Below are 13,880 nucleotides of genomic sequence, written 5' to 3'. Positions count from 1 at the left end.
TAACTGAGGTTAAAAAATCTGCTAAAGCAGCAGTAATAACTCACCACAACCTTAAGAACTTTGCTCAAGTACGTTTACATCCCTAAACTTGTCTCTACCTTTTCCAAGTCTATTCATTCTCAAATTCTACCTCTTCCTCTATTTTATACCTCTTCTTGTTTCAAACATAATGAGGTACACCTCTTCTGCTCTTAGTTTATCCTGACCACCTGACTCCAACACCACTGAGCTCTCTCTCTGCTAAACTCCTACCGTATCTACTAACCACTACCATACAGCCATCAGGCACTAAGATTATATACTTATCAGTAACTTCTCTTGAACTGTGGGTTAATGTTTAATTGTTTTGTACAGATCTTATCCACAGAATAATGAACTCTGAATGCAGGAATTTTCTAGAACGTCACATAGGGCCTCACATCATACCTTAGGTACTCAATTACTATTTCAATGAATAATCCTCTTGTAAATGATTCAACCACTATTTTTACAAAAGAGGTGGATGATGGTAAACTTAACTGCTTTCCCTCTACTATCACGCTAAATACCCAGCTACGCCACCCTCACATACTTCTAATGCTTTACGATACAAGCGAACTGCCTCTTCAATGTTTCCCTGTTCTCGTTTGATATTGGCTAGGTTATTCAGAGAGTCTGCATGGGTGGGACACAGACGGAGAGCTGTATTATAACAATCTTCTGCTTCGGCAACCTAGAAAACAAAACAAAGTCTTCAAAAACTGTAGAGAATCATAAAGCCTCCACTGATACTATTCTAATAATTGCTTAATTAAGCCTAATGGCTGGTAATGCTACAGAAAATTGATATTTTTTGGTATTCTTACCCTCAACCAAAACTCTAAAGTAAACCAATATACCATCTCAATACTTGTACAAAAGACTTTCATTTTTTGCTGTTTTTCGGTTTTTGTGATTTTCTGAGACAGAGTCTTCTGTTGCCCAGGCTGGAGTGCTGTGGCACAATCACGGCTCACTGCAGCTTCAACCTCCCAGGACTCAATCGATCCTCCCACCTCGGCCTCCCAAGAAGCTGGAACTACAGGTGCACACGACCATGCCCAGTTAATTTTTGTATTTCTTGTAGAGACAGGGTTTCGTCATGTTGCCTAGGCTGGTCTCGAAACCCTAGGCTCAAGCAATCCTCCCATCTCAGCCTCCCAAAGTGCTGGCATTACAAGTGTAAGCCGCCACACCTGGCCAGAAAAGACTCTTAATCCTACCAGATAACAAATAGAATGAGTAAAAATCCTTACACTGCCCTTCTCTTTGAGAGCATTGGCTAAGTTGCAGTAAGCATCAGGGAAATGTGGTTGTAGTTCGATAGCCCGCCTGTAGGTGTCTATTGCCAGATCTATCAGGCCTTGCTCATAGTATACACAAGCCAGGTTGCCATGCACCACTGCATGATTCGGACTCAAACTTAGGGCACGAAGGTAAGCTGCCACAGCTCTGTAAATGAACACACACACACACACACACACAAAATGTAACTCATTCTTAATGGATGGCTTGTTACAACTCATTCAAGCTGTACTATATCAAAATATATCAAGTCTTTGTAATTACATAATTCATGCTGTATTATATTTTAACCTCAAACCAAAATCATACCTTTATAAAATGGGTCTTTACAGTGAGAAATTTTGTACTCCCACATAAAAAATAGGCTGTCCTTTCACAACAACAACAAAAAGTTAAAAGTCAGGATTTACTGTGCTTTCTAAATCAGGTCAAAGGAATAATTTAGTCTAAGAAAAAACCACTTCAACCATTTTACAATTAAAAAATTTCAACTGAACTCCCAATGAGAAGGATAATGGCTTTGAGGAAAGCCAACAACAAAAACTCAGGCAATGAACACCTATAAATAAAAGGCAACACAGCAGACATGGGCAGGGAACAACGTACTAGAAAAGGCAAATGTGTTTCAATTGACTATTGTCATCATTTCAGTCCAAACTATCAAGTGTCAATACAACAAAGATTCAAGAAAATTTATTAAACAGAACATTCTCTCACCTGTCAAAAATGCGTGCCTCTTTCAAGACATTTCCTAAATTGATATAAGCATCCAGAAAGTTTGGGTCAAGGGTGACAGCCTAAAAATTTCAGGACAGTTAGTTACTCACAGCAAGTTAGGATTTCACCAGATCAACTTCCCAATTACAGTTTTTTTACTCCAAGGTCCTTGCAGAGTTTCAATTACATTTCATTTTAATAAACTAATGATTTATTTAGTGCCTTCTCATTACTTTTACAAACCTCATTATTATCAAAGTAACTTCTCATGCCTCATGTTCTCAGGAGCAAAATGGGTCCTGAACAGAAAAATTTAAAATGGGCCTGCTCCAATTTCATTAAACTGAATACTTCTAATGATTGGCCCTATTTTATTCACAATTACACCAGTTTAACTCTTCTGAAAAAATAGTGGCAAAAGAGGCAGCAAACTCTTACTGAAAAGGAAAATACATACCTCAGTTGTATGCATAGAACTACATGCTCAGCAAGACGTTATTAAGACATGCAATTAGCGCTGTATATACAGTAAGATACAATACTTCAAGGAAATACTAACTAACCATTAAACGGTGTCATTCAAATAGCTGTCATGTTGTCTAGAGCAGTGATTCTCAACCCTGGCAGTATATTAAGAATTTACCTCCTAGAAAAGGTACCTAGGCTCTATCACAGGCCAGTTAAATCAGACCCTCTGAAGATAGAGTCAGGATATCCAGATCTTTTATAAGCTCCTCATGCGTAACCAAGGAAGAGAACCACTGATCAAGAAAGATACTCCTACAGGATGGTAAATGTAAACTTTAATCAAAACATCAGCCGGGTGCAGTGGCTCACACCTGTAATCCCAACACTTTGGGAGGCCAAGGCAGGCGGACCACTTGAGGTCAGGAGTTCAAGGCCAGCCTGGCCAACATGGTGAAACTCCACCTCTACTAAAAACACAAAAATTACCCAGGCGTGGTGATGTGCAACTGTAGTCCCAGCTACTCGGGAGGCTGAGGCATGAGAATGGCTTGAACCCGAGAAGCAGAGGTTACAGTGGGCCAAGATCATGCCACTGCACTCCAGCCTGGGCAACAGAGTAAGACTGTATCTCAAAAAAAAAAAAAAAAAAAAAAAAAAAAAACCACCAAAAAGGTATTTGATTAAGACACTGAGTATGTTTATTAAAGATTGATAAAGAACACTTCATCTGCTGGGCGCGCTGGCTCTTGCCTGTAATCCCAGCACTTTGGGAGGCCAAGGCGGGCAGATCACTTGAGGCCCGGGGTTCAAGACCAGCCTGGCCAACATGGCGAAATCGCGTCTCTACTAAAAAAAAAAAAAAATTAGCCAGGCATGGCGGCTAACACCTGTAATCCCAGCTACTCGGGAGGCTGAGGCAGGAGAACTGCTTGAACCTGGGAGGCGGAGGCTGCAGTGAGCTGAGATCGTGCCACTGCACTCTAGCCTGGGCAACAGAGTGAGACTCTGTCTCAAAAAAAATAAAGAACACTTCATCTTCACTTAGATGACAACTCTGTAGTAAACAGTGTGATGCATTTAATTTAGATTGTCTATAGTGATAGATGCCCACTCCAAAAACTTTTAAACTTTATAATAGAAACGTCTAAACACATACAAAAATAGAGGAACACCCAAGTCTCCACTATCCATTTTCAACAATTCATATATCATGTTTGATCTTATTTAATCTATATTCCAACTTACTCCCCCTCTTCGCAGATCATTTTGAAGCAAAACTCAGACATATTCCATTCGAAAATATTTCAGTATGTATCTCAGGGACAACACAAGAAGCTTTTTCCTCCCAACCTAACCACAATACCATTATCATACTTAACAAACAAACAAAAAAAGACAGCAATTCCTTCATATTAAATATCGGCTGGGCATAGTGGCTCATGCCTGTAATCCTAGCACTTTGGGAGGCCGAGGCAGGCTGACTGCCTTAGCTCAGGAGTTTAAGACCTGGGCAACATGGCAAAACCCCGTCTCTACTAAAAATACAAAAAGTTAGCCGGGCGTGATGGCGCATGCCTGTAGTCCCACCTACTCTGGAAGCTGAGGCAAGTGAATCCCTTGAGCCCGGGAGGTGAAAGTTGCAGTGAGCCAAGATCACACCACTGCACTCCAGCCTGGGCGACAGAGTAAGACCCTGTCTCAAAAAAATAATAATAATAATAATTCCATTCAGTGGTCCAATTTCTCATCGAGTCAGGATCCAAATAAGACCCATATAATTTGTCAATGTGCCTCTCTTTCTTTTAATCCTTTAAAAGTTTATTTATTTATTTATTTATTTTTGGAGGTGGAGTGTCACTCACTCTGTCGCCCAGGCTGGAGTGCAGTGGCACAATCCTGGCTCACTGCAACCTCCTCCTCCCAAGTTCAGGCAATTCTCCTGCCTCAGCCTCCTGAGTAGCTGGGATTATAGGCACCCAGCTTTCTTTTTTCTTTTGTATTTTTAGTAGAGATGGGGTTTCACCATCTTGGCCAGGCTGGTCTCAAACTCCTGATCTCAAGTGATCCACCTGCCTCAGCCTCTCAAAGTGCTGGGATTACAGGGGTGAGCCACCACACCCAGCCTAAAGTTTAATTTAAATCTCCATTTTTATTACTACAATTTGTTGAAGTAAGGTCAGCTTCCCAAAGTTTGAATTTTGCTGACTGCATCCCTATGGCGTCCTTTAACATGTTTCCTGTCCCGTATATCTCCTATAAATTGGTAGGTAGAACCAAAAGCTTAATTAGGTTTGTGTTCTTTTCTCTTTTTGCAAGACTACTTCACCAGTGAAATTGTTTATCACAAGGTACTTAATATCTGATTATATCTCGTTTTTGTCACTGAGAAATGCTTTATTTATTTATTTTATTTATTTATTTTTTTTGAGATGGAGTCTTGCTCTGTCACCCAGGTTGGAGGGCAATGGCGCAATCTTGGCTCACTGCAACCTCTGCCTCCCAGGTTCAAGCGATTCGCCTGCCTCCGCCTCTCAGGTAGCTGGGATTACAGGCTCCTGTCACCATGCCCAGCTAATTTTTGTATTTTTAGTAGAGACCGGGTTTCACCATGTTGGCCAGTCTGGTCTCAAACTCCTGACCTCAGGTGATCCGCCCACCATGGCCTCCCAAAGTGCTGGGATTACAGGTATGAGCCACCACGTCCGGCCTAAATGCTTTAACTATTAATGATGATACTCTTATCATTCCTTCTTCACTTATTAGCTAGAATGCTTTTATAAAGAGAAGCTTCCCCCATCAACTATTAGGTTACTCTATGGTCCAGTTCATACAGGAGAGGGAAGACAAATGCTTTATACTTTTAATTTTTAAATTTAAAGTTGACATATAATTGTGTATATTTATGGCATACAATGTGATGGTTTGATCCATGTATACATTTTAGAAATATTCAACCAAGCTAATTAACATATCCATCACCTATTTTCTGTGGTTGAGGACATTAAAAACCTATTCTTTTTGCAATTTTGAAATATACATGATTAACAACTGTGGTCACCATGTAGTACTATAGATCACTAAAACTTATTCCTCCAGTCCAACTGAAACTTTGTGCACTTTGACCAATATCTCCCTTTTCCCCATCCCTCCTCCACCCCCCAAGCCTCACCACTTTCTACTGTTTCTATGAAATCACCTTTTTCAGATTCCACAAATACGTGATATAATACAGTATCTAACTTTCTGTGCCTGGTTTATTTCACTTAGTATAAAGCACAGGTAACAAAAGCAAAAATACGCAATGAGATTGCATCAAACTAAAAAGCTTCTGCACGGTAAAGGAAACAATTACACAGCGTGAATAGGCAACCTCTGGGTTAGGAGATTTGCAAACTATACATCTGATAAAGGGATAAGGAACTCAACTCAGTAGCAAATACACTCATTAAACTACAGGCAAAGGATCTAAACAGACATTTCTCAAAAGAAGAGGTACAGGCCAGGCACAGTGGCTCATGTCTGTAATCCCATCACTTTGGGAGGTCAGGATGGGAGGTTTGAGCTCAGGAGTTTGAGGTTGCAATGAGCTATTATGACGCCACTGCACTCCAGCCTGGGCGACAGAGCAGGATCTCATCTCAAAAAAAAAAAAAAAAAATGTCAAGTAAGATACATAAAAACTATGCTCAACATCACTAATCATCAAGGAAATGCAAAATAAAACCATGAGTTAGCATCTCACACTTGTTAGTATAGCTATCATCAAAAGGATGAATAATAACAAGTATTAGCGAGGATGTAAAGAAAGGGAAGCCTTGTAACTGATGGGGGAAGTATAAACTGGTAAAGCCGTTTTGGGAACTAGTATAGAGGTTCCTCAAACACTTTATTCTTCTCTTTTTAACCAGTTTTCCAATTAATTGCTCCTTAATATATATATAAGTCTTCCAAAGGTGACCAATGAATGTTTTAGCATAATTATGAGCTCATAGATTTAAACATATTTGGTAAGCTGTAGTATATTTCAGTTATTATTCTTATTGATGCTCAAGTCTCCATCTTTATCTTTAGCCAGTGGGAGCCTCCTCAAGTTGCTTCCTGAGTCCTTTTGACACAAAGTAGTATGTCAAAGCTTCCTTGCTTTTTGGTATGACCAGACATTCCAAAACATTTTTTAAATTTCCTGCCCCAGACTTGGAATCTGCCTTTTCACCAAGAAGCCCTGCTTCTTTAAAGCCCACTTATAAAAATCACTTTTTAATTACTAAAGCACATTTTTTTTGAGACAGGGTCTCACTCCGTCACCCAGGCTGGAGTGCAGTGGCATGATCACAGCTCACTGCAGACTCAAACTCCCAAGCTCAGGTGATCCTCCCATCTCAGCCTCCCCAGCAGCTGTGACTACAGGCATGCGCCACCATGCGTGGCTACTTTTTGTATTTTCTGTAGAGATAGGGTCTTACTATGTTGCCCAGGCTGGTCTCAAACTACTAGGCTCAAGTAGTCCTCCTACCTCAGCCTCCCAAAGTGCTGGTTACAGGTGTGAGCCACTGTACACAGCCTAAAGTACATTTTCAACACAAAACTGGAAACTGCCATACCGTGTACTATCCAGGAAACACTGCAATAAAGATGTTCCTCAACTTAGGATGATGTCCCAATACACCCATCATAAGTTGAAAATACCTTAAGTCGAAATGCATTTAAAACACTTACTGAACATCCTAGCTTAGCCTAATTTTTTTTTTTTTTTTTTTTTTGAGACAGGGTCTCACTTTGTCACCCAGGCTGGAGTGCAGTGGTGCAATCTTGGCTCACTGCAACCTCCAGCTCCCAGGCCCAAGCAATCTTCCCACCTCAGCCCTGCAAATGGCTGGGACTACAGGAGCACACCACCACACCCAGCTAAAATTTTTGTAGAGACAGGGTCTCGTTATGTTGTCCAGGCTGGTCTTCAACTCCTAAGTTCAAGCAATCTGCCCTTGGCTTCCCAAAGCACTGGGATCACAGGTGTGAGCTACCGTACCTGGCCCACCTAGCCTCATTTTAAACATGCTCAGAACACATTAGTCTACAGTTGGGCAAAATTATCTAATACAAAGCCCTTTTTTAAAACTTTAATATGAGTTTTAATTCCAACATTTATTTTAGGTTCGGGGTACACATGCAGGTTTGTTACATGGGTAAATTGTGTCACAGCAATTTGGTATACAAATGATTTTGTCCATCATAGCACCCGGTGAGTAGTTTTTGTACCCTCACACTCCTCCCACCCTCCATCCTCAAGTAAGCCCCGCTGTCTATTGTTCCCCTTTCTGTCCATGTGTATCCAATGCTTAGCTCCCACTTGTGAGTACATGCAGTATTTGGTTTTCTGTTCCTGCGTTAATTCACTTAGGATAATAACCTCCAGCTGCGTCCATGCTGCTGCAAAGGACATGATTTCATTTGTGATGGCTACATGGTATTCCATGGCATATATGTACCACATTTTCTTTAGCCCACCATTGATGGGCATCTAGGCTGATTCCATGTCTTTGCTATTGTGAAGTGATGAACATACGCGTGCATGTGTCTTTATGGTACCTTTTTATTTTTTAATCTTAGAGACAGGGTCTCACTCTGTCACTCAGGCTAAGTACAGTGGCATGGTCATAGCTCACTACAGCCTCAAACTCCTGGGCTCAAGTGATCCTCCTGCCTCAGCCTCCTTCCTATTTTATAATAGTGTGTTGGGCATCTCATGTAATTTACTGAATCTTGTACTGAAAGGGAAAACCAGAATGGCTACATGGGTACTCAAACTACAATTTCTATTGTGTATCTCTTTTGCACCACTGTCAAGTTGAAAAAATATTTAAGTCAAGTCATTGCTCTCTGTAAGTCACATACTGCCTATACTGCCAGAGAAACAAATATATAATGTGACTGGTTAACACCTATTATTTAGTTCTAGTAAAAACACTACACACGTAAGCACTTCAAAAATACCAATTATTAATTTAATGACTAACCTTTTCAAAGTGATGAATTGCAAGCCAAATTTCCCCTTGTGCATTGAAAACACAGCCAAGATTACTCCAAGCTACTGCAAAGTTCGGTTGCGTCTCAATTGCTTTCAAATAACATGCCTTAGGAGGGGTTAATGAAAGAAGATGGGAGGGAAAGGAGGTAAAGGGAAAGGGGAAAATTTGTAAAGGGAAAAAAAAAAGATTGGGGGGAGGGGGGAAGAAGGTGATATCATTATTCCTTCTCTGACCAGCCAAAAGTGACCCTGCAGCATAGGCTCGCTTGCGCCAAAACTAATGCGCTGCCACAGCTGGCTGCTCCTGCGCCTGCGCCACCAGAACCCAAGTGCAAACCACCATGTTCAGTTCTGCCAACCAAAGACCAACCCTTACACTGGGACTTAACTAGGAAGTCAGGTGCTATAAGGCTCTATGCTGGAGTTCTCTTACCCAAACAACTACTGGCCCTTGTCATGTTTTCAAGTGCTATCTAGAGGGCACAACTTGAGGCCGAGTTTTCCTACCCCCACTGTTTCCCAAAGTGTGTTCTATGAGGTGTTAAGAGGTATGGCTGAAAAAAAGGGAGTTCATGATCAAATAAATTAGGAAAACGGGTTTCTTTACTGGACTTCCCTAAGCCTTTAATAGTATAACAGGGTTCCCTGAACTTAGTTGACCATGGAACTCTTCTTTCATTGGGCATTTTATTAGAATACTATGAAACACATTTTGGGAAACGCTGCTCTTCAACAACGTTCCTCACTAACATCAAAACTATGCTACTGAAGAGAAAAATGTCTTTCTGCCAAGTTGGATACCATAAAGCCAGGCTTTAAGTTACATTCTCACAATGCCCCTGTCTCCCAAGGAGGACTGAAGCTGAAACCTCACATGACAGGATTGCACCTAGGTTGAGGTCCCTGTAATGCGAGCGCAAACATCGCTTGCGCAACCTAACAGCATCGCACTGCGCAATCGCTGCGAACTGCTGCGCTACATAGAACACCCCCAGACGCAGCAAACGGCCAACCAGATCCATTAATCTACTAGACAGGCCCATAGAGAATATTCGTTTAATGAGATTAGTTGGACTCGAGGTACGTTAAAACCCAATTTTATCCAAAAAGGCTACAGAATAGGACTGAGGGAGCCAGTCAATCAGATTACTCATCTAGTCAACCGTTCACAGGGGTTCATTCGCACGCAATGCGCATTAACGCTGCGCAGCCTGTGCGCTACTGCAGGGTCACAGCGCATCATCAGAAGAGCAGAATGCTGCAATCCAAACAAAGAAGAAAAAAGGAAAAAAAATGAACAACAAGAAGAGTTAGAAGCTTTTACTAAGTAAATTATCTCTAATAATTTTTAACATCAATTAACTTTTACTTATCTTTGACAGAATTGTGGCTATAGTATAAAACATTCTCTTACATAACTTGCTTGTAAATAAAATTATTTTAAGCTGTTTCTGAAGCCACAAGACAGAAGATTCAGGCATGGAGGCAAATTGTTTTGCTGTGGCAGTTACAAACCCGTTACCATATTTCTCATCATGTGACTTTTCGGTGCGTTCCTTGCTGGAAGAGGAGGAGGAGGTTGTGTGTCTGCCCTAGATCCAGGCCTCGAGCTCCCTTCAGCGAGGCACCTTACGCATGGAATAGGAGGTTTCACCCACCTGAAACCTTCTAAATACAATATCAATGGTGAAAAACCAAAAACAAGAGAGAAAATAAAAACAAGATCATTAGTAAAAGTTCAACAAAGCAATTGAAATTCTTTGGATGTCTATTACATATGGGAATGAGGACAGTCTCAAGTCTGTAACATGGGAAACATGCAGAAGGGAGAGGGTTAATCAGGGCTATTGCATACAGCAGGGATTTTTGCTGGAAGAAAGGCTCTTCATTTTCTACAAAGACAACTTAATTTTGCTTCCATCTACTAGGAATATGCTGGCTTGAATTTTCAAATGCACTGATTACAAAAGAAATACATTGCATTTCACTCAAGAGTATTTTCTTGTTTACTAAGTTCTCACAAAAAAACAGAATAACATTTTTCAAACTAGGTGTCTCCAGAGCTCTGAAATAAAGAAGTCAGCAACCTAAGGCAGGCGCAATGTCTCAGCCTAAACCGATCTCTAAAGCTGCAGTGAAGTGCAATTCATGTTAGCTGTCCGCTTGGTGGGGTGACAATTAATAGGAGCTTATCAAATATTTGTTCTATAAATTACCAATTAGATTTATCGGCTAAGATTGAAATCAATTACAATTCATTAGCTGGCAACCTACATAAGGTTAATCCAAAATGTCAGCAGAATTTATGAGCTGTGCACTTAAAACTGTGCCTTTTAACATCAGATGGTGCTGAAAAGCCTTCTCCCTCCCTGGATGAAGCAGTCAAACAGACAGCTACGCTGCGCATACACTCCACGCATTAGCATGCGCGTGGGGCTCAGAGCAACAGGTGGGAGTTTCAGAAGCATTCTGGTTTCTCCCCACTCCTCACCCCTGCAGCGCGGTTGCGTAAGGTGGCTTGTAACAAGACAACTGCATTATAAATTTAATTTTAAATTATACCAAAAGCTTTAATTAACCCAACCTGGTGTTCAAATTCATTATTTTGAAACACAGAATGCTAAAAGCCACCTTTCCACTTTGGCAAGTTTTCTTTCGATCAGTCCATTTCCCAAACAAACCAGCTTTGTCCTTCTGACCTTTTTTTAAGGGGTTGGGGTGGGGAGGAATAAAAGAAGGAAATGAGGAAGAAAAGAAGGTAGACAACTAGGATTGGAAAAGAGGAAAAAGGAACTTGGGAAGGGAGCGGGGACAAGAAGGGACAGGATGTTCCAATTACTAATTTGCAATCATTTTAACAGCCTTTCTTCCACTGTAAAGGGTGAGGAAGATGAAGGGAGGAAGGTTAAATAAGAATTTTAAATGCCAGTATTACAGGGTAACATTTGGATGAAATTCTTCTCCACTTACAAGCCACAAAGGACTTAGAAGAGCAGCATTTTCAATGGCACCTGCATCATATAGGAGTCTTGAGCCAAATCACAGGCGCTCTGCTTGTCACCAGCAGGCAAGCCTCAGATTTGAAGGAATGTTATTTATTCCCACATAAGATCATGACGGAGCCCAGTGTTATAAAGATGGTCTAGCTCAGCAGAAAGGCTCCAAAATGTTCAGGTTCTTGCTTTACCCCCAGATTTAGAACAGATATGCCAAAGCCTGGCCTTGCTCTATTCTGAGGCGATTCATGCCGTCAGTTTTCCTCAGTTTCAAAGGACTGTTTTGTGAAGATAGCTCAATGAAGAGTTGAAGACTTGGCAAAAAGTACAAGTTTTCATAACACTGATGTTTAAATGTGTTCTATCAAACACCTACCTTGGCTTCTTCCAAGCGACCCAGGGCTTTGAGCAGGTTCCCCAGGTCACTGCGAACACAGTACAAATCCTAGAAACCCAGAGACACTGTCATTAATTATACTCTGCTTTGTCAATTAAAAATATCTTCAAATCACTTTTAAGCATCTAGCTCCCTGCCATTTTATTCTATCAACTAAAGATACTGCCTGACAAACTTCAGTGCAGGACCACAACCCCTCATCCACAATTCCAAATCCCAAAAAGTTCCAAAAACTCATTTGAGGGTTAAACCTGACTTGAGGTGACATGAAACTATTTATAGAATTTAGTTATCTCACTTAGTATGAATACTCCTATCTTTTGCTGCAGAAATATAAATGTGTTTTACTAAAAGGTGCTGCTCCAGACCTTTCTGGGTGTTTTATATATGGTATTATCTTTCTAACATCCTAAAAATTCTGAATGTTGAAATGCATTTGGCCCCATTAGCTTCACGTAAAAGACTATGGGACCTTACTAGAACTTCTTTCTCTCCTCCCCAAATGTCAGTCACGTTAAAAAATATATATATATATCAGGCTGGGCACGGTAGCTCATGCCTGTAATCCCAGCACTTTGGGAGGGCAAGGTGGGAGAATCACCTGAGGTCAGGAGTTCGAGACCAACCTGGCCAACATGGTGAAACCCCATCTCTACTAAAAATATAAAATTAGCCGGGTATGGCAGCGTGTGCCTGTAATCCCAGCTATTTGGGAGGCTTAAGCAGGAGAATCGGGTGAACCCAGGAGGCAGAGACTGCAGTTAGCTGAGATCGCGCCACTGCACTCCAGCCTGGGCGACAGAGACTCTTGTCTCAAAAAAAAAAGAAAAGGAATATATATATACACACACATCTCAAATATTTGTCCAACTATGTTATTCAAGGTTATGATGAATCACTCCTGTGTCAAGGACCAAAAATTTTCCAGAGTGGAAAAAAACATATTTAGCAAATGACTACCTATGAGCAAACCTCCCCTTAGGCTGTCAGGCATATTTAGAAACCCTGACTTCATTTCACTATCGGGCAAAAGAATTATCCAACCAAAGCCTCAATCCTGGCACCTGCCACTAGATTACTCATTAGTATTAAGTGCCATTAGAGTTGAGTGGGTGAATAATGAAAAGCAGTTGACTCTGCTTTTTATTAGCAGCTCAATTGTGCTGCTAGTCATCTGACTCACCAGTCCGTTCATCTGGATGAGACACTCATCACGACAGTGAGCTTAAATTTTTATTTGCCCTATTTTGCCATTGTCAGTCACATCTACCAGTCGACAGGCAGAAACAATGACAATAGGAAGTACGTTTATTATTCCAAACTGTTCCATGGGTGAAAGAGACTTAAGTCCTAGAAAGTGAAATTCTGTCAACTGTGCCGAAAAATCATCATATATATGATTTGCTCTGGAACTATATTATGGTTTCCAAAATCAGTTCATTAATTCTACTGATAAACAGCTTTTGTGGTTGTATAATATCATCCATCAGGTGAACCAAAAAGTCTGCCAACAAAGTACAGGCTGCCACACAACAATCTTACAGTCAGCCATACTGGGTCAGTTCCATGATCTTCCTGACTCAGTACTGTCCCTCAAGCAATGACTGATGTTCTAGAGAGTTAGGTTGTCTCCCATCACTTCGAGCACAAAAGGCTAATACTAATCCTCAAAACATCAAAGGTACCATTAATCTTATTTGACTTCTCCTCTAATTAGTCTGAGCACTTTTTAACACTATACTCTCAGAAGTAATGAATTATATCATCTTGCTATCTACTTTGTATGGTTATGTTTTTTCTAAACTTAAAGAGTTACCCCTGTTTTGGCAGACCATGACTGTATAATCCAATCCATTCATACAAGCTCCTTCTACTACTTGATAATTGTGGTTATTTATGTTTGGACTTTTACCAATTCCTATGCCTTTTCTAAGCCATAATAATCAGAAGTCTT

General features: G+C 40.7%; 1 protein-coding gene across 2 annotated transcripts in view; it reads right to left on the bottom strand.

Annotated features, from left to right (window-relative positions):
* The window catches only part of OGT (O-linked N-acetylglucosamine (GlcNAc) transferase), a 42,408-nt gene that overhangs the window by 19,036 nt on the left and 9,492 nt on the right, over positions 1 to 13,880 (bottom strand). For both annotated transcript variants that reach the window (XM_050776310.1, XM_050776312.1), the window contains exons 4-8: positions 11,906 to 11,974; positions 8,523 to 8,639; positions 2,041 to 2,120; positions 1,275 to 1,470; positions 572 to 712 (exon numbers count right to left, since the gene is read on the bottom strand). In XM_050776310.1, the coding sequence (XP_050632267.1) occupies positions 572 to 712; positions 1,275 to 1,470; positions 2,041 to 2,120; positions 8,523 to 8,639; positions 11,906 to 11,974 (603 nt within the window). The remainder of the gene's footprint in view (positions 1 to 571; positions 713 to 1,274; positions 1,471 to 2,040; positions 2,121 to 8,522; positions 8,640 to 11,905; positions 11,975 to 13,880) is intronic.

This window comes from Macaca thibetana, chromosome X (assembly GCF_024542745.1).
Source record: "Macaca thibetana thibetana isolate TM-01 chromosome X, ASM2454274v1, whole genome shotgun sequence".
Classification (NCBI taxonomy): domain Eukaryota; kingdom Metazoa; phylum Chordata; class Mammalia; order Primates; family Cercopithecidae; genus Macaca; species Macaca thibetana.
This window is presented reverse-complemented; position numbering and strand designations above follow the sequence as displayed.